The sequence below is a fragment of the Garra rufa genome, chromosome 20 (genome assembly GCF_049309525.1).
Source record: "Garra rufa chromosome 20, GarRuf1.0, whole genome shotgun sequence".
Classification (NCBI taxonomy): domain Eukaryota; kingdom Metazoa; phylum Chordata; class Actinopteri; order Cypriniformes; family Cyprinidae; genus Garra; species Garra rufa.
The window spans coordinates 30,586,516-30,612,728 of record NC_133380.1 but is presented as its reverse complement, the minus strand read 5'-3'; the positions used below and the strand labels follow the sequence as shown (position 1 = coordinate 30,612,728).

Sequence of the window (26,213 nt, the reverse complement as noted above, 5' to 3'; positions counted from 1 at the left end):
GGAGGGCGCTCTGGCGGCGCAGTCACTGGAGGGCTGGGTGGAACCAGCGGAGACTCAGGGAGGCTGGGCGGAACCAGCGGAGACTCTGATTTGACGGTAGCCATCTTAGGTGCATACTCAGGCTTGGTGGCCATCTTGGCCCGGGGACTCAGGCTTGGCGGCCATCTTGGCCAGGGACTCAGGAACAATGGCCATCTTGGCCAGGGATTCAGGCTTGGCGGCCATCTTGGCCAGGGACTCAGGAACAACGGCCATCTTGGCCAGGGATTCAGGCTTGGCGGCCTTCTTGGCCGGGAACTCAGGCTTGGCGGCCATCTTGGCTGGGAACTCAGGCACGGCGACCATCTTGGCCAGGGATTCAGGCTTGGTGGCCATCTTGGCCGAGGATTCAGGAACGGAGGCCGTCTTGCGTGCAGACTCTGGCGTGGTAGCCATCTTAGGTGCATACTCAGGCTTGGTGGCCATCTTGGCCCGGGGACTCAGGCTTGGCGGCCATCTTGGCCAGGGACTCAGGAACAATGGCCATCTTGGCCAGGGATTCAGGCTTGGCGGCCATCCAGCGAACGCTCACCTTGTTGGAGGTTCCACAGTTTGTCCTCAGCCCAGTTCATTTTCTTGTAGGTCCGACGATCTGTCACAATCTGGCTGAGTGGAGGAGTGGAGATGAAGCAGGAGAACCGGATTAAATGAATATAAACCGTTTATTTAAACAAAACACTGAAACTAAATACAAACAAACAAACAAACAAACAAACAAACAAACAAACAAACAAACAAACAAACAAACAAACAAACAAAAATCGGGAGCAAGCAATGAACACATGTAACAATACATCGACGGACACTGGGGAGTGAGCAGACACAGACTTTATACACAGAAACATGGGCGTGGTCACAAACAAGATAACGAGATGACGAGGGGGAAATACAAATATGGGCAAGACTAAACCAAAAGGACTAAACCAAAAGGGGGAGAACAAGGACTAAACCAAATGAACTAGAAACATGGGGGGGGAAAACACTGGGAAAACAGAACAAGACAGGACAAAATACTGACAGTACTTTACTTAGTGATTGACCATTACAGATTTTTCACTGACTGATGGTCATTAAATCTACACACTTTTGATGAAATGCCATTTTTTAGTTGTTTCTAGTTATTTAAAGGGGTCTTTTTATTATTTTGTTCTGTTCTCTGAGGTCCACTTATGGGTCATTCCAGGGATTTGTTAATATTTCAGTCCCCCGGAGCTTCTAAACAATAGTATTAACAATTGTTAAATATAATGAATACAAATAGTTATTGCCTTAATATTTTTAGCATAAAATAATGTCTTATGTCTATCTTTAACGAAGCATTTTGTCATGTCCCTGGGGCACTTCACTTTTTCACTTTTACTTAGAAAAATATTAACAAAATATGGATAGTGTCTGTGATTTTTAGCAATAATGTAAGCATTTATTTGTGTTCCTTTCTTGTGAAGAATATTTTTTCTAAAAAAAAAACTGCAAGGTATTTTATAAAAAAACAGACTTTAAAGTTATGTCCCTCAGCCTGAACTTAACCCCATCACACAAACAATTCTACGGCCATAATAACTTAGACTCTACTCAAATGTGACATTATTTATTAGAAATTACATCATTCAGGTCTCTTTAAAATGGTTAGTAGTATAATTTATAATTTAATAGTTTTAAGGCATATTATAGTCAGGGAGGGTTCTGTCAAGCTTAACAACTCAACCCTGTCACATAAAATGAATATGGAAAATGATTACTTTAATTTAATTTTATTTTATTTTCAGCCAAAAGTATGTACTTGTTTTACTGCTGCCATATTTGGTCTACTCTCCTAACTACATGAGGAGCAGTGGCCTTTTTGAGTGAAAAACCTCAACCCTGTCACAAATATATATGTATTTCTCATTGTTACAGGGTTGTAAATTTGTGACGAGGTTGAGTTATTTACTTTATTTATAAATAATTATATATGAAATAAAAAAAAATATGAAATAGTCATGGTTTCAGCAAATCAAAACGCTCTGTTTGAATAGGTGTGATGGATTCTAGACTCGAAAGTAACACCCACTGGCAGTGATGTAAAACCAGGCGTTGGATCTTCTTCTTCAAACCTGTCATTTTGGCGGATTGGCTTCAATATAAGCTGTTTTTAGACTAACAATAAAGTTTTGAGTTTTGAAAATAACAGGATGTTTTTATAGTACAATGACCTCTCGTATGTGACCCTGGACCACAAAACCAGTCTTAAAGAAGCACAAGTGTATTTGTAGCAATAGCCAAAAATACACTATATGGGTCAAAATTATTGATTTTTCTTTTATGCCAAAAATCATTAGGATATTAAGTAAATATCATGTTCCATTAAGAGATTTTGTGAATTTCCTACTGTAAATATATCAAAACTTAATTTTTGATTAGTAATATGCATTGCTAAGAACTTCATTTGTACAACTTTCAAGGCAATTTTCCCAGTATTTAGTTTTTTTTTTTTTTTTGCAACCTTTAGATTCCAGATTTTCATGTATTTGTATGTCCTACCCTAACAAACTATACATCAATGGAAAGCTTATTTATCAGCTTTCATATGAAATAAGTTTGAAAATCTACCCTTATGACTAATTTTTGTGGTCCAGGCTCACATATGTCAAAAGATCAAGGGAATTTTGATTTCTCAGTTAATGAGGGATTTTTTTTTTATTTTTTATTATAATTTACCTATTTCAGCTTGTAGCTTAGCAAACTTCAGTTTCAGGACACTAATATTGTTGCGCGTGACACCTGATACAGCAGTGTGTTGTCTGCCCGGCTGATCTTCAGAAGAACAACGTTCGATAACTAGCCGTATTGGCTGAACACTGCTAATGGAAACACAAGCAGTCACACAGAGAGGATAGCTGCTGGTGAATGTGGGCCAGGCTTCTGTTATATAGAGGGACTCAGAATCAGCGCTGCACAGCTGGATCCACAAACCGGCTGAACGAACACACGCACAAACCCTGTTTATCAAGCACCCTGGAAAACAAGGCTTGGCCTGATCACGTTTGTCCAGCTGCCGCTGCCAGCTCTGAGCTCGAGCTCCTGAACACGCTCCAAGAGTATGAAGAGATGCCGCACCACAGGCCATGGCATGTGTTTGACTGGAGTATAGAGCGATTGCTCTGCCACTGGTATTTGGACAGTGAGTGTCAATGACAGCGCTGTGCATCAATACCATCTGATCATTGAAGCTTTCAGAAGCTCCTGTTTACAGAATTTCCCATGCCCCACGTCAGTCTTTATGACTAGATTATCCACAAGATCATGAAAATATGTGCCTCTATATTTCTGCAACACCATAATTACGTATGTTACTGCACATTTCGTAGCAGTTTCAAAGTGAAATGTTCAGAGATTGGCGCTAAAACACACATTCAATATGTGACCGTAGCACATTTGTATTATTTTGTTTTGTTTTGGGGGTGCACTAGAACATGCTCTCATGTTTGGTGGATTGAAAAACACATTGTTTTTCACATAATTTACATTATTACAATAGTTTTCTCCCCAGCCTGGCACAAATGACCCGCCTTCCGAAAAATGAAATGTGTTGTGATTGGTTAGCAGTCCCACTGCGTGGCGATTGGCGAACAGCTTAGATGGCGTTTCAGTCCTGCCATGCCCTTTCCCAAAGCAGCAAGTTCCGTGTATAACTGTTAGCGCAAGCTAGATGAAAAAATAAGTGATTCTTACGTTTTAAATATGGATATTTTTCTTACAAAAAACACATCCGCTCCGACGCGGCAACTGATGACCGTCACTCTAGTCAATGCTTGTGTTTACATCAGCGATGGCTCCACATGTGTTTCGACCCACTATACCACACACATCAACGGCGCAGCTCTGACAGGACCACTTTAGTCAATGCTTGCGTTTATACCAGCCTCCCTGCGACTCGCTGAAGCATCCCAGAAGCAGCTGTCCATGTTACATTGCTAAATTTAGGCTAATCCCCCACCTCGCCCCTTCACACCCGCCAACGATTCAAATTTCCGTAGGCAGGATTTATTTGAATGATATTCTAATGGACCGCATTGTGACATAATAACATCCAGAAAACAAACACTGTAGTCCAAAGGAGCCGTTCGTTGTAATTCTTGAAATGGGATAAAAAAAAAAAAAAACGAAATATCTCCCTTTGGAGTGGACTTTGAGATTTGTAACTTTGTAGATGTTTTTTCATGCCCAAACATATGGACCACACACTGACTAGAATTCAAAAGGTGAAAAAGCATAATAGGACCCCTTTCAGCTGCTTGAGGCACGTATTACGACAAAATGAAAAATATCCATTACACCAAACCCAACCCCAAACCTACCCGATAGTGTTAACAAATGCAAAAGTGATCTAAAATTTATTTACTCATGCAGATTTGAGCTGTTTTGTCGAATTGTAGTTTCACAGAGTTTGTACCAGAGCTCTTCATCACTTAAGTGCGACACCGTATCGCGTGAGCTACCGAGCAAACCTACTGAATTAGAAAACTCATGCATATGATGCTGTATAAGTGACGACAACGTTAAAAAAATATCAGTTTTCAAATTGCGCAGAATGTTAAAATTTCAACTGGAAACTGCAGTGATTCATACATATAGCTACGTTTTTTCAGTTTCGCAGAAATGCATATAGAGGCATATATTTCCAGTGAGCCTATGTTGGGTGTTTTTGAGTTTTCCTATATTATAATAAAGTTCAGTATGTCTTTTTAATATAATAGTGCCTCTTGACTGTTTTCTGCCAATTCCGCTGTGGGTAAATTATGTACTAAAACAAGTTATTAGGGAAGTGGAATTGTTAAATTCCTCATGATCCCATCTCTAATATCCCTAGTTTGGGGTCTTTATGATTTTTTTTTTCTCTCTTTTGCTCACTAAGGCTGCATTTATTTTATCTTAAATAGAGTAAAAACTGTAATATTGCAAAACATTATTAGAATTTAAAATAGCTGTTTTCTGTGTGAATATATAGGGAAATGTAATTTATTCCTGTGATCAAAGCTGATTTTCAGCATTATTACTTTAGTCTTCAGTGTCACATTATCGTTCAGAAATCATTCTAATTTGCTAATTTGCTGCTCAAGAAACATTTCCGATTATTATTAATGTTGAAAACCACAGAGCCTCACTCAAAAATCTTCTTACATTTTTCCCATGACTGTGTTAATTAAATCCTTCGTTTTAGTTAAATCATGGCCACTTTGTAATAATTCATTCCCTCGCTTGGATTTAATTAAAACCAATCATTTAGTACAACATGGCCACGAATTTCTAAAACAAGGAAGCAAATGGTTACTAAAATAAGGGAACATATTTTCAATTTGTGTCCACAATTGAACTAAAATGAGAAAAGTAATTAAGTTTAACTAACATTTTTGTGAAAACCCATAAAACAAAAATGTCTTAAATGTCTCATGTAAATGCCTTAGACGTTCCACATTCTAGCCAGAGGTAGATAAACTGAAACCAGTATAATTATTCAGGACTTCCTTTATATCCGTTGACTAGTGGTTGAAGCTGACTGTACTCTGCAGGCATGTAGCTCTGTAGTTGCGGTGCTGCTTCTGAGTGTTAGTGCAGAAGGGCTTTATGTAAGTGTGTAGATCAGCCTGCGCTGTGAGTCAGCAGGGTAATTGGAGACTGTGGGTGACATGAGGGCCCAATCTTACGCAGAGAGATGGATTGCTCATTTTCCATTCGTGGGCACGGGATGTAAAGGCTTTTTCTGCTGCAGCAAAAAGAGATGTTACATTGCTCAACTGAAGCTGGGGACTGAGACGCTCATGGAGCTGGAGAGTAGAGCATTCACACTCGTCTCAATGGCAGCTGGTCAGGTGGCGCAGGAGTCTTTGGAAGTACACAAACTTCATGCTGCTGGCCTTGCTCATCAACATTCAGTTTTACACACATAAATACACAAAAAATACCATCAAGAGAGAAAAATGCAAATTGCCATCAGAATGGTGTAGATACGGTGTCAACCAGCAGGGGCAAAACAGCCCAACTCTGACTTACTGAGTGACTTTTCAGAGCCAACAGTTCAAATACCCAGTTGCTATGGCTACAAATGACCTTTTGACCTCATTCACACTGAAAACCAAGAACGTATCAAAGTGGCTGTATACTGTTCTATGTCACAGTCACTCATGTTGCTTGTGTTGTGTTTTCTGCTAACTTGTAATGTTTGTCTTTGTTGTTTTTCCCCACAGGTTTGGCTGGAGTTGCCACAGATCTAGATAAAAGAAAAGAAGTCTTCGGGCAAAATCTTATACCTCCAAAGAAGCCAAAAACTTTTTTACAGTTAGTGTGGGAAGCATTACAAGATGTGACCCTCATTATCCTGGAGATTGCAGCGCTGATCTCTCTGGGTCTCTCCTTTTATCAGCCGCCTGGAGAGGGCAGTGAGTGTGAGTATCTGTCTGTCATTACACTTGATGAGGCAACTTTATGTGTTTTATGTGCCTGACTTACCTTTGAAGTGAGCTGTTGTTTATTGCATTTTGCAACAAATAATTTGCAAATATACAGTGTATTATACATATATATTTTTAATGAGAATGCACGTCACACCTATCTTCATCAATTTGCACTGGCTACCAATAGCTGCTCGCATAAAATGTAAGGCATTAATGTTTGCCTACAAAACCACCACTGGCTTTGCACCCCTTTACCTAAATTCATTACTTCAGACTCATGTGCCCTCTAGAATCTTGCATTCTGCAAGTGATTGCCGCATTATTGTGCCACCCCAAAGAGGTACAAAATCACTTTTATGGACTTTCACATTAAATGTACCCTCTTGGTGGAATGACCTGCCCAACTCAATTCGAACAGCTGAGTCCTTAGCCATCTTCAACAATCGGCTAAAACACATCTCCTCTATATTTGACCCTCTAACTCTAGCACCCTATATTCTAATTATATTTAAAAATAAATAAATAAATAAATAAATAAATAATTAAATTGTAAATGTAAATGAATATGTCACAAAATGTACATGGGAATACGCATTTTGCGTCTTGCGAAAATGTTCCCAAAGGTACAATTTCATCATGAGATCAGGTTGGTAAATTATGACAGAGTTTGTATTTTGGGTTGGATGAACCACTTTTAACATCGAGGTTAGTTAATAATAACCAGTAGTTCAACTGTTTTAAGCTGCTTTTGTATTGCAGTCAGCCTTTCTAAACCTTTGTCATTAGGTAACACAGAAATATAATGCTTTGAAGGTTAAATGTATAACTTTTTCACTGTTAAAATCATTTCGCATCCTCAGATGTGGAAATATAAAACATTGGCTTTTACTTAACTTCTGTATCTCAGAGTCTAAGGTCATTTTCTGCAGAAGTTTGACGTAACACTGCTGTTACATATTGACAGCTACATCAAAATGTATCTTGACACTTCAGCCACAGCTTTTATTGCACTACAAACAAACGAAACCAAGTGGTTTACACTGAAATACAGATCTAACATCAATGTCTGATCTATTCTTACACTGACTGACTGAACTGAGGTCAAGGTGGATTTTAATGGATGTCATTTTCCAAACATTCCCTCTGGGCACAAAATCTGGTGCTCATTGCATCATATTCTGGTCAGGTACTAAAAAACGAGTTTGATGGATATGTAAAGTGATCAACCTCAGTTTAGTTTTGACATGATGACGTTACTGAACTTGAAATAGATGCTACCACAAAATTAGAGCAACTATCAACATTAAGCACAAATAATCACAGACTTTTTTCTAATTGCAACACTGCACTTTTTAGCATTGCAAACAACTTCTTCCCTGAGGTTTTAATGAAAAGTTTGCCTGTGCATCGTTCTTTTTAGTAAATGACACATTTTGCCGGGTGTCTGTATTTTGCATGCAATGACATTCAGACATTTTAAGTGTGGCTGAAGTGCCAAATACACTAAGGCCCGGTTTTACAATCTGGGCTTACGCTAAACCAGGATTAGGCCATAGTTCAAATAGGACATTTAAGTAACTTTTATAAATGTGCTTAGAAAGAAAACATTACGGGTGTGCATCTTGAGAATTTTAAGATCAGTCAGTGAAAGATAAGATTGAAAAACAAGCTAAAACGGCATGCTTGCTATTGTGTTTTTACATCACATTAGTTTTTGTTCATACTATCTGGTAGGTTTAGATGTAAAAAACGAACACTCTTTTAGTGCCACTCAGTGGACATTTCACATCGAATATATCACGAAAATGTCCCTACGGGTACGTTTTCATCATTATATCAGGTTGGCAAATTATCACAGAATTTGTATTTTGGGTTGGGTGAACTACTTTTTAACATTGAGGTTAGTTAATAATAACCATTAGTTCAACTGTTTAAAGTTGCTTGTGTACTGTAGTCAGCTTTTCTAAAGCTTTGCCATTAGGTAACACAGAAATGTAATGCTTTGAAGGGTTACATTTTTTTCACAGTTTAAAAATAGTTTCTCATCCTCAGATGTGGACATATAAAACACTGGCATTTACTTTCTGTACATAGAGGTTCATTTGAGTCTGAGGTCATTTGCTACAGAAGTTTGATGTAACACTGCTGTTACATATTGACAGTTGCGTCAAAATGTGTGGTGACACTTTAGCCACATATTTTATTATGCTACTGACAAACCAAACCACTGTTTTTACACTGATATACAGATCTAATGTCACTTTCTGAGCTATTCTTACAATGACTTCTAACCAACTGATTTCAAGGTTGTTTTTAATGGATGTCAATTTTCCCTCTGGGCACAAAATCTGGTGCTCATTGCATCATATTCTGGCCAGGTGCCAAGAAACGCATTTGACTGACTGAAAAGTGATCAACCACAGTTTAGTTTTGACATGATGTTTATGGACGTTACTGTACTTGAAATAGACGCTACCACAATATTAAAGCAACTATCAACATTAACCACAAATAATCAGACTTTCTTCAGGTTCAACACTACAATTTTTTAGCATTTTAATCAGTGCAAACTTCTTCCATGAGGTTTTAATGAAAAGTTTGCCTGTGCATCTTCTTTTTAAAACATTACACACATTCTGCAGGGTGTCTATATTTTACATTCAATGACATTCAGCAATTTTAAGTGTGGCTAAATTGTCCAAATACACTAAAGAAATGATAAAACGGCATGCTTCTTATTATACTATTGGGTAGGTTTAGGTGTAGTGCAGATGTCATGGAGCGTTAGAGTTATTGCGTCACATAACGGACATTTCAAGTCAGAACTGTGGACACATGTACAAAACCAACGTCACATAAAACATACTTTATGTATGTTCATCTGTTCTGAACACTCTTTTAACGCCACTCAGTAAACTTTTCACATCGAATATGTCATAAAAAGTATTTTGCGCCTTGCAAAAAAGTTCCCACAGCTACGTTTTCATCATGACAGAGGTTGAACAAAACTCATTTTTATATGTTAAATCAAGTAGAAATCACTTTTAAAGTGTCAGCTGCAAGTTACCGCTTTTTGCAGTATTTTAGGCCAAGTTTAATACTGATGACAGAATCAAACATCCAAACCTAGTTTCTTTACTGGAGCTCTGATGACTGAAGCGCACACTCTCCATCAGCAGTGGTCACCAGCTCTTGTCAGCAAGCATGACTATGCATTCAGAGTGAGGGAATCCAGTGAAAGAACGCTTTCCAGGCCTCTAGAGTTAATGAAGTGTGCACTGGAAGAATAACCTTTAGGTGAAGGCCATACATCAAACCACCGGGCCATAAAATGTGCAATGAACACAAAACCATTAAAGCAGCATAAAGAAGCGAACAGAATGCTGAGCAAGTATTATCAATCACGATAATGCTCAGGGATTCAATTATTCCAGGAATGGAAATTGATCTTTTATTCCAGTGCATTCAGAGCGATGGAGCAGTCTAGATCTGAGCAAGAATAGCTTATGAAGTCTTGGAATGCTGCTGAATGAAAGTGGTGTTGGGAAACTGTAAGCTACTATTTTCATGTAGTTTACATATAGTCTGTTAAAAACATAGCTGCATTACATGTTATTGATTTGCATTTTAATAAGTGTAATAATTATTTGATCCCCTATCAATCAGCAAGATTTCTGGCTCCTATACAGGTAACAATCTGAGATTAAAAGCACTCTCTTAAAGGGAGTGCTCCTAATCTCAGTTTGTTACCTGTATAAAAGACTCCTGGGAGCAGAAGCAATCAATCAATCAATCAGATTCCAAACTCTCCACCATGGCCAAGACCAAAGAGCTGTCCAAGGATGTCCGGGACAAGATTGTAGACCTACACAAGGCTGGAATGGGCTACAAGATCATCAGCCCAGAGCTACACAGGAGGATCTTGTCAATTATCTCAAGGCAGCTGGGACCATAGTCACCAAGAAAACAATTGGTAACACACTACACCGTAAAGTACTGAAATCCTACAGCGCCTGCAAGGTCCCCCTGCTCAAGAAAACACATGTACAGGCCCATCTGAAGTTTGCCAATAAACATCTGAATGATTCAGAGGAGAACTGGGTGAAAGTGTTATGGTCAGATGAGACCAAAATCAAGCTCTTTGGCATCAACTCAACTCATCATGTTTGGAGGAGGAGGAATGCTGCCTAAGACCTCAAGAACACCGTCCCCTTCAAACATGGAGGTGGAAACATTATGCTTTGAGGGTGTTTTTCTGCTAAGGGGACAGGTTAACTACACCACATCAAAGGGACGATGGAGGGGCCATGTACTGTCAAATCTTGGGTGAGAACCTCCTTCCCTCAGCCAGGGCATTGAAAATGGGTCGTGGATGGGTGTTCCAGCATGACAATGACCTAAAACACACTGCCAATACAACAAAGAAGTGGCTCAAGAAGAAGCACATTAAGGTCCTGGAGTGGCCTAGCCAGTTTCCAGAGCTTAATCCCATAGAAAATCTGAAGGTTCGAGTTGCCAAATGTCATCCTTGAAACCTTAATGACTTGAAGAGAATCTGCAAAGAGAAGTGGGACAAAATCCCTCTTAAGATGGCCAACTACAAGAAACGTCTGACCTCTGTGATTGCCAACAAGGGTTTTGCCACCAAGTACTAAGTCATAATTTGCAAATACTTATTTCACTGATAAAATAAACCTACCATTAAAATTATAGGCTGATAATTTCTTTGTCAGTGGGCAAACGTACAAAATCAGCAGGGGATAAAATTATTTTTTCCCTCACTGTATTTGCTTATTAGAATGCATATTACTAACATATTGTACTGTACTAGTACTTATAAAGCACATATACTGCATTACCGTATACATTACTTTCTAAGTAGCTTGAAGTTCCTCTCTCATGTTTCATCTTAAACATTAATATGCAAATTGCACATTCAGATGCATAATACACCTGCAGTGGACTTTTAATGATCACTAACAGTGCGGTGGTAGAGAAAAGAGTCAGCAGATGATGCATCCTCACAAATATGAGCTCCACTGGCGTCCACCCTGCCATTGTCTTGAGATTTGTGACAGTTCTTCCGGTTTTTATGGAATATGGCGCTGTCTGTGTCTCTTAAGGAAGATGAATTGCGCTGTTGCTCCGTGTGTCCAGACATCTCTGCCGTTTAGATTGAATTATACCCGTACAGATCTTCAACCTGCAGCTCCCAGTGCAAGATAAGCACAGGCCTGTACAGATCAATTTAGGCAAAATCTCACTTTCCAGCCAAAGCGTGAGCTGGCAGGGCACATTACATTTCAAGAAGGATTTGTAGCTTAAAATACGTCATGAAGGTCATTTATTCACATACTGCATCATTTACTCACCCTTAGGTTGGTCCAAACCTTCATGCTGGTTTTCAAAAAAAAAGAAAGAAGTACAAATACATATAAATATTTTTTGCTGTATTATATATTATTGGCACTATATCATATAAACTATATTTGCCGACTCTAAAAAATGGTCTTATGGTGGGAATGTTAAAATGCGATAATCAAGCATGTGGCTCCTGCAGACTGGGCAAGTTTGGTGAAATCTAAGGAGCGTGTAGCAAAATTAGCGTGTGTGCAGCTTGCGGAGTCACGAGCTGTTATCTAACGGGCGCTCAGCACCGTGGACAGCTCCACACACGCTGCCTGACATCCTGCACACAGCCGCCGTACACAATGAAGCGGTTTGCTGCTGAATCAAATGAAGAGATCTACACAGGCTTGTCCCTGCACCGCTGCAATGAAACGGCCATCAGGAGATTCCATACTGCAGAGTCTAAAAATAGACTGAAGCCCACGCACACTAGAGCTGAGCAATATTCATTAGTGGGAGGGAACACATTTAAAGGGATAGTTCACCTGATAAATTACACCCATCTTCTTGTTTAAACATTTTACTTTTATTTTCACTAGTTTAGTTGAGATAGTCCTGTGATTATTTAATGTGAGCTCATAAAACAGAATGAATTACAGAATTAAAAAGCTATAAAAGCATTTTTAGATAAAACTATAGACCTATACATACATTTAAAGATTAAATTATTTGTCATTATGCTAATTATCTGCTAAATATTTGTTCTTGTTTTCTTTACACAATCGTAAGTTCTTAAAATATTTTATATTAATTTATTTGTACTTGAATGTTTTTTTTTAATATTTAAATATTTTCTTTTCTTTTTGCAATCTTGTTTCTATATTCAAGCAAGCAAATAACAAGCAAATAAATAAATAAATAAATAAATAAATTGTATTTCTTGTTTCCTTTTCTTTTTGCAATCTTTTTTTCGTAACTCTTGTTCCTACAAGCATAAATAAATACATTTTTTTTATTTTATTTTAATATTGCTTTGTTTTTATTATTTAAATATTTTCTTGTTTTCTTTTCTTTTAGCAATCTTGTTTCTATACAAGATGCAAGCAAATAAATAAATACATATTTTATTTTTATTTTATTTTATTTTATTTTATTTATTGTTTCCTTTTTGCAATCCTTACAAGCAAATATTTCTGTTCTTTTTGCAATCTTGTTTTTCCCAAACTCAAGTTTGTACAAGCATAAATAAATAAATAAATACATATTTTATTTTATTATTGTTTTGTTTTGTTTATTTAAATATTGTATTGTTTTCTTTTCTTTTAGCAATCTTTTTTTAAACTTAAGCAAGCAAATGACAATCAAATAAATAAATAATTTTATTTTATTTTTTGTTTTCTTTTCTTTTTGCAATCCTTTTTCCTACAAGCAAATATTTCTGTTATTTTTGCAATCTTGTTTTTATCAACACAAGTGTGTACAAGCATAAATACATTTATTTTATTTTATTATTGTTTTGTTTATTTAAATATTGTCTTATTTTCCTTTCTATTAGCAATTTTTTCCCCAAACTCAAGCAAACAAACACCAAGCAAGCACATCAATAAATACATTTTATTTTATAACTGATTTACAGAGTTTGCGTTTTAGGCCCACAACATTATATTTAGTGAAATGCTGGAGAAATTTTGGAGCACTTCATGTACCAGGGAAGTTCTACTTAAATGCTGAATCATAATACAGTGTTTTATGTTTATAATGAAATTGTTCCCTTAATAACCTTGATGTAGTTAATTAAGAGTAGCTTTTCTGTAGCTTAATTACTTTTTAAGTAGCTTGTAGCTTTCCTCGCATGGTTTTGTCATAAACATTAATATGCAAATTCCACATTATTAAGCATAATACACCTGCAGTGGACTTTTAATGATCACTAACATTGTGGCAATAGAAAGAACCACAGAAGTGTCTAGATGAGTCTGTGAACAACACGGTTTTTACCATTTTAAGGTATTTTCTGAACCAGTCCAGTGTAGGGGCATTTCTAATGGCAGAAGGAAGAGCATTCTGTCATTTAGAGCCAGCAGAAGAAAAAGCTTTCTCCTTGATTGATTTGAGTTCACAGGAGAGTTGCTGATGCTGAAAAATAAGAGCCAGAACGGAAAGAGTGAGATGTCAAATGTTGAGAACAGTGTGTATGTTTGCAGTTTTCCTGAAAAAATATGGTATTTCATGTGTCCTGGTGTATTCAGCTGTGGCTGTGTCATTGTGACAGTTGACAGTGTGTCCATTTAAGCTAATGCTGCAAATAAACAGCTTTCCAGAAATCATGGTGTTCCTGTGCTTACAGCGAGTGCGTCTGCTGTTTTATCCTGTACAGCTGGAGCAAGACTGTAGACGGACTCCCAGTGGAGTCACTGCAAACCTCATTCCAGATCACTCCAGCAAGAAATCATTGGAAATAATTAGACACGACCCAAACGTGTGTACATCGTAATACTGATTGATTTTTACCACTAGATGCATTTCCGTCAGTGTGTGGTTAAGAGTTATATAGCCGTGAATATGTTACCCAGTTCAGATGTGGGATTTGTCAGAATCTTTGTCAGTGTTTATCTAACATGTGTTCTGGTGTTATATAATATGCACTCAATGCATATGCAGTGATCTCAATTATTATGAATCATTGCGTTTGTGAAGTATTCTGCATGAAGTGTCATGTTTAATCACACGGGTGTGATTCATTCCAAGTGAAAATACTTTAGTGAATATGAGAAAGTGGTCTCTACTTTTCAGTTTAATAAAAATGTACTTCCTGTGTCCTTATAAACCAAATGGCCACTAACGACTATTTTTATATTGATTAATCCATTGACTAATTTATTGATTAATCAATTAATCTAAATAATTAATTTCCCACCAATATATATATATATATATATATATATATATATATATATATATATAAAATTTTACTTAAGAGCATTTTATTTTTAATAAAATCAAATAATTAGGGATGCTTTTGATTATTAAAATATTACGGAACCATTAAAATGGAATCCAGAAAAGTAAGTAAACACTGAATTTGGTCAAAATTAAACTGTAAAACTCAATTAATTAGACTGGCTTTTTGATTAATAAAATTTAATTTAAACATTTAAAAAGAATATAGGAAAATTAAAATGGAACAAAAAAATTGGTAGGGCGTTATTATTCAAAATTATTTTTTGTGGTAATAAAAATAGATTTAAGTGAACAATAGACTTTAAAATTACTCAAAATACAAATACTTATAATAGTATAATACTACATAATAGCATTGATAATTAGTTCAAATAAAGTACCCAAGAAATCATAGGTTTTATTGAACAAAACTGTTGAAATACATAAGTAAGGAATAACTGACAATGGGCCGTTGAATTCTTAGAAAATAATGCACACCTGCGGTGGTGAATTATTTTCGTAGAATTCAACAGACCAAAGTCAATTATTCCACTTATACTACGGTTACCACACCTCAAAACATCGATCAATAATGCACACCATTATAATGTTCTCCAGTCAATCAGATTGAAGCATCCGTAGGTTTCTGAAGAGCGATTTTGAAGCGATTTTGATCTTGGAATCGCGTCATCGCGCGTCACTCCCGGATAATCGAAAATGGGCAAAGAGGAGGGACGTGGGTGGAGCTGGGTGCTGAAACCACGCCTACTTAGCACGCCAGTGGTGACAGCAGCGGCAATCCCCCTGTCACTCAAGTGGCCACGCCCTTAATTATGCAGAACTTTACGGCTTAATATAACTTAAACGGATGAGTTATAAAAAAAATCACCCCCCTCACAGTTGACATGAAGGGCGAAATTAGCTATATAGTCTAAAACCACTTTTTGAACCAGGCTGTAAACATGTTTTTTTCTGCTGTAAAGTTGGGCATTTTGCAGCCCTTTTTGCAGCCAGTCTCTAGCGGCCAGTCGATGAATTGCAGTTTAAGCCACTTCCGTGTTGGTTTCAATAGAGAGAGCGGGAGGTTGCCGCTTGGTTTTAACACTCACTGCATGATCTAATCCTTGTTTAATATTGACAAAATATCATTTAATTTAAATGTCCACTTAATCTTTAATATAGCCACTGTAATGTAATGAATATTTTTTTTAATCGAATATAATCAACAAATCGCGAACCAGATAACACATGTACATCTGCAAGATGTCTGTTCAAGATCTTTTGATCTGGAAAGCATCTGCTGTGTACAAACATCTGGCAGACGTCTGTAAGATGTCAGTTTTACATACATTTTAAATCACAAACATCTTAAAGGCATCTAATAGACGTCTATTTGACATCTGCTAGGAAACGTCCAACAGAGGTACTGCAGATTAGCAAACTACGTCTTGCAGATGTTTGCAGATGTCTTGCAGATGTAAATGCAGATGTCAAATAGACGTCTCCGAGATGTGCGTTTACAATCAGTGGACAGCCCTAGGTTTAAGCAAAACATGCTTTTTTTATTATTGGCTTCAGTATCACTTAGTTTTTCACCTCCAAATACAATGCAAAGATATGCTTGAAATAATGTACTTTTGCAAAATTCAGTTTTATTTTTTATTTTTTTTTTTTAATTGAGTACTAGAATCATACCCTTTCTTCCGACTGATGGTTGTTAATGGGATTTGTACATTATGTTTCCACCAGCTTGTTTAAATCTCATCTTTCTCTTTCTGCAGCCTGTGGGGCGGTGAATGCGGGAGCGGAGGATGAAGGGGAATCTGAGGCCGGGTGGATTGAGGGGGCTGCTATCTTACTCTCAGTGGTCTGTGTTGTTCTGGTCACGGCCTTCAATGACTGGAGCAAGGAGAAACAGTTCAGGGGTTTACAGAGCCGCATCGAACAGGAACAGAAATTCCAGGTGGTGCGTGGAAGCCAGGTCATCCAACTTCCTGTGGCAGATATTCTCGTTGGCGATATTGCACAAATCAAATATGGTACGTGTCCTCATTTTTTTTTTTAAATACTTGTTTTATAAGTGGGTGGCACAGGCTGATCATTTACATACATTCCGCTAGAAGTCAAATGGCACTACATGGCACAATCTGATTGGTCTCTGCTGATTCTGCAACCAGTGAGATTACTTGTTCAATATTTGAATAGTTTGGTTTAGCGATGGCTATAAGGTTCTGTTTGGACCTGTATTAAATGCATTTTGATTGATCAGAGGACAAGTAGATGAGGGAGACACATTCCCATTTGATGGGAGAGTCTATGGGGGGAGTCTACCAGTCAAAAGTAAGATTTTTAATGTTTTTTTAAAAGTCACTTCTGCTCACCAAGCTTGCATTTATTTGATCCAAATAATTTAAATATTTGTGCTATTTAACATAACTATTTTCTATTTGAATATTTTTTTTAAAATGTAATTTATTTCTGTGATTTCAAAGCTGAATTTTTGGCATCTTTATTCCAGTCATGTGATCCTTCAAAAATCATTCTAATATTCTGATTTGCTGAATATATTTTAAATTACATTTTAAAATATATTCAAATAGAAAGCAGCTATTTGAAATAGTAAAAATATTTCACAATATACTGTTTTTGCTGTATTTTGGATCAAATAAATGCAGGCTTGGTGAGCAGAATTTTTTTTAAAAAACATACACTTAGTGTTCAAAAACTTTTGACTAAAGATACTACGTAGCTACGTATGGGCCTTTTTTATCTTTTGATCTAATATTGTGAAATAAGCTGATGAAATTTACATACAAACGCAAAAGGTAAAAACAGAAAACAGCTCTGATAGCCACAAAATGACACCAAAAGCTGTGGATGTGTGTTAGAATCAGGACTAGTAAGAGAACATCCTGCTTTTTTGCCTTATTATATTAGCAGGAAGTTTAAATTGTGTCTTATCCCTCTAGCCCTCTTCAACAAGATGTCTAATAATGTTTAAGAATTAGATCAGTAGGCAGAGAGGAGGTGGCCTTTTGTGGCTATTGAGTTGTTCTGAAACCTTCTACCTCCCCCAGCTCCACCTGTCTAGATCTGCTATAGGATCTATGTACGCCTATTCATGCAGCAGCAGGAGCATGAACTACATTAACAACCAACTACATTCGTTTTAACAAAAATGTTAAAACTATCCCAAGTGCATCATTATTAAAGTAACTAAAGTGTATATTGTATCGTATAGAGTATATAGTACAGTTTTAGTGAAAAGATTACACACACCTTACAGAATCTGCTAAATCTTACCAAAATAAGAGGGATCATACAAAATACATATTTATTTTTGTTTGGAGATAGTTGTTCATGAGTCCCTTGTTTGTCCTGAACAGTTAAACTGCCTGCTGTTCTCCAGAAAAAAATCCTTCAGGTCCCAGAAATTCTTTGGTTTCTTTAGCTTTTTTGTGTATTTGAAACCTTTCCAACAATAACTTTTTTATTTTGAGATCTATCTTTTCACACTGAGGACAACCGAGGGACGAGCAGCTCACTTATGCTTCAGAAGGAAAATCAATGCATTAAGAGCTGGGGGTGTAAACTTTCGAACAGAATGAAGTTGTGTACATTTTTCTTATTTTGCCTAAATATAATATTTATTTTTCATTTAGTACTGCCAATCAGAGGCTACAGAAGATACTTACATGTTTCCCAGAAGACAAAATAAGTGAAATTTACCCTTCTAGTGCATCAGCGAGTGTTTGGACCTTCTGTAATAGTTGCATATGAGTCCCTCAGTTGTCCTCAGGGTGAAAAGATGGATCTCAAAATCATAAAGTCATTGTTGGAAAGGGTTCAAATACACAAAAATGCTAAAGAAATGCTAAAAAAAACAACAACTGAAAGATTTTTCTGAGGAACAGTGGGGAGTTTAACTGTTCAGGACAAACAAGGAAACCATGAACAACTATTACTAAAAAAGATAACAACAAAGTTTTGACATGGTAATTATTATTCAGGTCAGTATTAAATAAAAAACAACATGCATTTTGTATGATCCCTCTTATTTTGGTAAAATAATTAACATTTTGCAGGTTCTGCAAGGTGTATGTTAACTTTTGACTTCAGCTGGATATAGTACACTATAAATGGGTGATTCTAAGATAAGGGTAAAAAAAAGGGAAAATTCTAAGGTCAGATTATTACATCTTAAATAATATACTGTGTCTCTTTAATTCCTTTTTCAGTTGTGTTAAAGGGTAAAATTTGGACTCTTTAACCCAATACAGTACATTTATAAAAATGATAAAATAAATTAACTGTGTCACATGCTAAACTCTATCTAAAACAATTTTAAACAGTATTGAGCACATTTTTTTTTTATTATCATTCATGCAGCTTTTATAAGCTCATATTAATTTAGACTACAGTACATTAAATATTTGTACTACAATTCACGTCACACTACATAACCATTTAAAATCATTTATTGAAGACATAAAGGTAATGAAAAATGGGTAAAAGAAAACATTCTAAAATACCAGTTATAATACCTACAATATACATATTATCCTTAAATCTTAATTAAAATTTGATTTGATAATAAAAAAAAAACTTAATTAAAAAAGTCCATGGACATGGTCAATGTATTAATCTATAAAATGCATTAACATAGATGAAATGTAGTTTTATGAAGTTAATTTGTCAAGATTCATAATTGAAGGTTCACCCATATGTAATCTGAAGTCCACTAATTAAGTGGAGCGTTATCAAGAGAGCTTTTACACATGACTGGACATCATTTCTGTGTAATGAAGCAAGACTGATCTGTGTCATTAATTACAGTTTGATTATGAGAGTCGATCAAGCTGATCAACGCTTTCTAGTCAGGAGATTTTTATCAAACTAAAGGGCTGTGCTGGTTCTGCAGTGTTGGAGAGGTTCCGGTTGTTATTTCGGATCTCCTGAACAAGTGGGAGGCAGATAATGTAGCTGTTGACAGTGACGGAGTGATACTGTGGGTGAGAGCGTTTGGCAGGCAGGAAGAGGGGGTTCCATCTACTTGACTAGTACAGTGATGGTTAGCAGTCCCAGGCTTACCGTTATTTTTGAAAATGTGTGGGAGTTGATATGTTGCATCGCAAAGATGTAAAATGAAAGCAAAATTATCTCTGAACAAAATTACATTCTCTTGATATATAAAACAACAGAAGGGCCAAATACAGAACCCTGGGGAACACCTACATTATAGTGTTGCCTTATTGAGCACAACATACTGCAGGCCTTGTCATTTTCATATTGATGCAGTTAGGCCTTAAACTCAGAAATATTGGAGAGAGATTCTGTTGTGAAATTCTTGACAAGTGCCATCTTAGAGGATCAACTTTGGAATTCTTTAGAGACAGTAATATTGATCCAAACTTGTTGTTTGGAGAAACTGAAGGGTTTATTGGACGGAACACAAAGGCACTAGGAAGAGCTTTGGAGATTAGATTCTGAAATATGCTTCATTCCTGACTGGCTGCCTGCGTTTAGAAACATTTGTTGTCCCTGTTCTGCACTTAACCATTGAATTTACAAGTTAAACTGAAAAAAGACTCAGGTTTACTTCCTATACACTCTTAAAAATAAAGGTGCTTTAAAAGGTTCTTCACAGCGATGCCATAGAAGAACCATGTTTGGTTCCACAAAGAACCATTCAATCAGAGGTTCTTTTATAATCTGAATTTTAAAAGAATTCTTTCGCCACAAAGAACCTTTTGTGAAACAGAAAGGTTCTTCAGATGTTAAAGGTTCTTTATGGAACCATTTAGACAAAAAGGGTTCTTCTATGGCATTGTGAAGCACCTTTATTTTTTTTTTAAGTGTAGGTCACTTTGAATATCACATACATGATCACATTTTTTCCCTTTAAAAGTGCATACTAGCTCTAACACTAATAAAAAAAATTTGATTAACAGAAAAATAATTCCTCAATATATAACTTTAAGACTTCTTAAGGGTTTCTTCTTAGATTTCTTAGGGGTTTTTAATCCTGTTCACTGGCAGCTGGTAACATAAAGCTGTTTAGCCTGGTAACAGCTGCTTAGACATCCTACAGTTCCTCATTATGCCAATATAAATTAGAATTATTGTGTATTATTTTCATAACTATAACTGGCAACATATAAACATTATTATGACAGACAAGTAAATTATTAAATATTCAAACAGTGGCTTTAAAAATCAATATATTGTTAGTTTTATCATTGATATCAACATTAGTCTGTGACTACTGTGGCAGTCAGTCAAAGTTTCTGAGGTACAGTATGTCTCAGACCTCTTCTGTATTAGTTTTTAAATGTTTAATTTATATACATATGCACTAGACATACGTCTTTGGCTGCTGTGTTCCATATTGCTGTTCTTTTAGCACCTCACGCCATGAGTGCTGTGCTTTTAAGATGCTGTTGTGTTCAATTCTGTTGCACTCCATCCAACTATTTTATTAGACAGTCATGTGTTGTCAGTTGCTCATTGGTGTTAAATGTTAAATTGACATGCTTTTTAATTTTCACAAACTAATGCTAAATTTCTATGTTCAGGTGACCTGCTCCCAGCTGATGGGGTCTTGATACAAGGCAATGATCTGAAGATTGATGAGAGTTCTCTGACAGGAGAATCCGACCATGTGCGCAAATCTGCAGATAAAGACCCCATGCTTCTCTCTGGTGAATGCCTACTTTACTACTACAGTATATTTATTTGATTGTTTTGCACTTTTGCACTTATTAATAGACACTTTACTAAATTTCTGTGTTTACTTGGTTTGTTAATAATGTGGTAAAGTTATAAGAAAAAAAAAACCTGGTCTCATGACAAAAACATACCTAGGGGTTCTTTTTTGTGAGACACAAAATACGTACCAATAAGTACATATCACTGCTGTTTCCAAAATAATTTTTGCTCAATTACTCGAAGAATATTATATTATGACTTAAAAATGTCTTAGGTTACGTATATAACCCTAGTTCCCTGAAGGGAACGAGACACTGCGTTGAAACGCTTTGGGAACGCCTCCAGCGTGACCACGCTCTGAATCACGTGCGTAATCAGTCCAATGGAATCGCGAGACGTCACGTACGTGATGACGTCACCGACCAGGAAGCTTAAAAGCACGTACGGTGAGAGCAGCGCTAGCTTTCTGGAAAGCGCAAGCGGCGCAGGGATGCCGGAAGTATGGCCTCGAGATGCAGCGTCTCGTTCCCTTCAGGGAACTAGGGTTACATACGTAACCTGAGACGTTCCCTTCCAGGAACTTACACTGCGTTGAAACGCTTTGGGAACGAGTATACCCACGCCGCCATACTGAGGATATCCCTGCCGAGTTAGGGCGAGAGGACGAAAGAGCCAGGAGCGGCAGGAAGATCTAAACCATAAAATCTGGTGAACGTAAGGGGCGTGGACCAACCCGCAGCGTTGCAAATATCCTGAATCGAAAGGCCCGAAAGAAGGGCTTTAGAGGCAGACATACTTCGAGTCGAGTGAGCCTTGTGGAGGAATCCCAAATTACACCGAGATAAGTGGTTCTCTGAGACGGAGACAGCACACTTTTCTTGGCGTTTAGTCTTAACCCCAGTTCTTTCATGTGTGACAGAACAACATCTCGATGTTGAACTGCCACCTGCTCGGACTGGGCCAAAATCAGCCAGTCGTCGTTGTAGTTGAGTATGTGGATGCCCTGGAGTCGCAACGGAGCCAGAGCTGCATCCACACACTTCGTGAAAGTGCCGGGTGAGAGTGCAAGGCCGAAAGGAAGAACCCGATATTGGTATGCTTCGCCCCTGAAAGCAAACCTCAGGAACTTCCTGTGTTGAGGAAGGATGGAGACATGAAAGTATGCATCTTTCAGGTCTATTGTCACAAACCAGTCCTCGGACTGAATCTGTGAGACAACCTGCTTGACAGTCAGCATCCTGAACTTGAGACGCATGACTGACTGATTTAGAACTCGCAAGTCTAAGATGGGCCTGAGGCCCCCATCCTTCTTTGGAACTATGAAGTACCGGCTGTAGAACCCAGACTCTTGCTCGTGAGGAGGGACCACCTTGTGGCCTCCTTCCCCAGAAGAGTGTTTACTTCTTGTTCCATGACCAGAGCCTGCTGAGGGCCCACAATAGTGGGAAATACTCCGCTGAAACAGGGAGGAGGAGCACCGAACTGAATACGGTAACCTCTCTCTACAGCATGCAGGACCCATGAAGAGACATTCGGCAGAAATTTCCATGCTGCCAGAAAGTCTACTAAGGGAATCAGCCTCTCGAGGCTGACCTCTCGTGTTGGAGAGACAGCTGGCCTGGGGTCCTGAAGCGGCGTACCGGCAGGAAAGAACCCAGCCAGCTGTAGAAGAGACCCCCTTGGGGGTCGCGAGCTTCCCGGTACCGCTACGATGACGGGCGGTAGATGAGAACTGCGCTGGCTGGGGTCTGCTGCGCCCTGAAGCACCACTGGTTGGCAAGACACACCCCTGGGGACACCGAGGAGAGACGGGCACCGTATGATGAGGTGTTGACCGCTCTTCCCCGGAGGGGACTGTCCCCAACGGCCCTCCAAATAAGTCAGGGCCGTTTAGCCGGGCCCTTCTTAGCCTGAAGAACGACCCTCAGATCGGTCTTGGGCTTTGAAGGACCCCGACTTAGAGAGTCGCTCTGCTTTTGAGCCTCCCGGTACGAGGAGCTGGCATGCGGCTGGGGCTGCTGAGACCCAGCAGCCCCTGGAGTTGGAGTGCGGCGAGGGAGGAACCGCTGGAACGCCGCCGCTTGGCGACGTGCCTCCTGGTGCCTGTCGACGACAGAATTGACTGCGTCGCCAAACAGGCCCGAAGATACGAGCGGGGCGTCCAGGAGGAAGACCTTGTCCTTTTCTTTTATGCTGGACAAGGTCAACCATAGGTGCCTCTCTGCAGCCACCATCGCTGCCATGGACCTGCCGATAGCGTGGGCGGTCTCTTTGGTGGCGCGGAGAGACAGATCAATGGTCCTCCGGAGCTCAGCGATATCGTCATGCCGAGCCCCTTCGCCCTCATATAACTCCTTGAGCAGGTCGGCTTGGTACGCCTGTAACACCGCCATGGTGTGCAGACAAGCACCAACCTGACCTGCCGCCGCATAGCCTTTGCCCACCAGAGCTGAGGTGGTCTTTAGAGCTCTGGAGGGCAACGCTGGAGCCTTCAACGACGATGCCGCTTCGGGGGACAGATAGCTCGCAAGCGTCTGCTCAACCCGGGGCATCGGCGTGTAAGCGCTCTCTGACAGCCCCGCCACGTTGGAATACAGTGCAGCGGAGGGGCTGTAGAGCCGCGCAGAAAAAGGTTTTCCCCAGGACCTCGACACCTTGGTGTGAAGGTCTGGGAAAAACGGAAGGCTCCTGCGTGAAGGTGGTGGCCGAGACCGCAGGAAGCGCTTGTCCAATTTGCTTCGCTGTGGTTCAGCCCGTCTCTCGGCTGGCCACTCTAGATTTAATGTGGCTACGGCACGAGTGTCCACCTCCAAAAGTTCCTCGTACTAGGGAGAGTGAGGGGGTGAATCCTCACCGACGCCCTCTACATCAACCTCCTCGGAGGAAGATAAGAGGAGCGCCACGCCCTCTCCCCGGGGGGAAGAAACCGCAGAGCGGGCTTCCGAACCCAGAGAGTGGGCGATGGATCTAACAGGTGAGGCTGGAGATAGGGACTTGTCGGTCTCCAAGCCCGCTGTTAGATCCATTTGCGAGCCCCACGAGTGCAGCCGCCACTCCGCCTCGGCGGAAGCGGGGCAAGACCCGTGAGGGACGCTGGTGAAAGCCCCCTCCTCGAAGAGGGCTTTCCGGGAGCAGAGCACACGCAATGGCATGCGCTCACACTGCATGCAACCAGCCCCCTCGAGAGCTGATGCGGCATGTGCTGCTCCCAGACAGACAACACACAGATTGTGTGTGTCCTTACCCGTAATAAAACGAGGGCAAGGAGGAACACACGGCCTGTGATGTTGCTGCTTATAAAGTTCACCCTTATTGGACACAATACACAGACAGACAATCTCTCTCAAATAAAAGGTGTGCAAACTGCCACGAAAAACAGAGAGACAGACATAGAGTGCTTGCTGAATGGCAGAAAGCTAGCGCTGCTCTCACCATACGTGCTTTTAAGCTTCCTGGTCGGTGACGTCATCACGTACGTGACGTCTCGCGATTCCATTGGCCTGATTACACACGTGATTCAGAGCGTGGTCACGCTGGAGACGTACCCAAAGCGTTTCGACGCAGAGTAAGTTCCTGGAAGGGAACTAGTTTAATATGCTGGGAGATTTGAAAACTGATGCTCTAGAATGTTGGCATGAGCTTCATATCTATGGGTTTTCATGGACAGTAGGTTTGTTCGGTAGCTCACGCAGTACGGAGATGTACTTGAGAGAGAAGAGCTTCGGTTTGAATCCTGTGTAACTACGGATTGACAAAAGAGTTCAAATCTACACACAAGGAAGATTCAAACGGCGTCAACAAATGCGTTTTTATATCGGTTTTGCATTTGTTAACACTATCGGATAGGTTTAGGGTTTGGTTTGGTGTAGGGCATATTTTCAATACGATGGAGCATTAACTTTTAGCAACAGTCCCTGGATGTTTGAACTCTGAAACGCTGCAATATGTACCTGAAGCAACATAATAAAAACACACAGCAATACGTACCTATATCAACTTAATAAATAGATGCCAGGGTTTACATATTAATCCTGTGTTTTAGCGCCACTCAGTTTACATTACTTTTTGAAACTGCCACGAAACTTGCAGTAAGGTGCGTAAAAACGATGCTGCTAAAAGTACCCAGAGGTATGTATTTACAAATAGCCTACAAAAAAGTTCTGAAATGTATAAAAATTAAGACCTTTTAACAAATTATCATTGGAAAGAGGTGGTTAGCCCTTAGATATGTTTAAATTATTTAAAGATTTTTCCATCATGCTATGGAAAGCACCCAAAAGGTGTCACTTCTTGGGTGTCATAGTCTTAAAACTTTAATTCTACAATTTTAGATAGAAAATGACAATAATGACAAACTAGTCCTCTGTGTTTGTTCACTGGCCCATTGATACTGCATATAAAAGATGGATGTTGACCATCAACAGTCTGTGATGTCCATGTATGACATCACACACTGTGTCATCCGTTGTGTTGAGGTCAGAGCGGCCTGCTATTATTTACAGTTTCTCCATGACTTACTGCTCGGTTAACTGAATCACCAGGCACCCATGTGATGGAGGGCTCGGGTCGAATGGTGGTCACGGCTGTCGGAGTGAACTCTCAGACCGGGATCATCTTCACTCTGCTCGGTGCTGGCGGGGAGGAGGAAGAGAAAAAAGAGAAGAAAGGTGCGTAACTAAAGCTCAGCTTGGCAAAACTTCAACAGAGCTGCGTTACATCTGCCCTGGACACTTCTGTACAGAGCTC

The 26,213-nt window shown here is 39.1% G+C and overlaps 1 protein-coding gene across 10 annotated transcripts in view; it reads left to right on the top strand.

The window, feature by feature from the left end:
- The window catches only part of atp2b2 (ATPase plasma membrane Ca2+ transporting 2), a 118,046-nt gene that overhangs the window by 36,141 nt on the left and 55,692 nt on the right, over positions 1-26,213 (top strand). For all 10 annotated transcript variants that reach the window (XM_073825842.1, XM_073825838.1, XM_073825837.1 and 7 more), the window contains exons 3-6: positions 6,264-6,461; positions 16,541-16,798; positions 21,335-21,460; positions 26,009-26,134. In XM_073825842.1, coding sequence (XP_073681943.1) covers positions 6,264-6,461; positions 16,541-16,798; positions 21,335-21,460; positions 26,009-26,134 — 708 coding nt within the window. The remainder of the gene's footprint in view (positions 1-6,263; positions 6,462-16,540; positions 16,799-21,334; positions 21,461-26,008; positions 26,135-26,213) is intronic.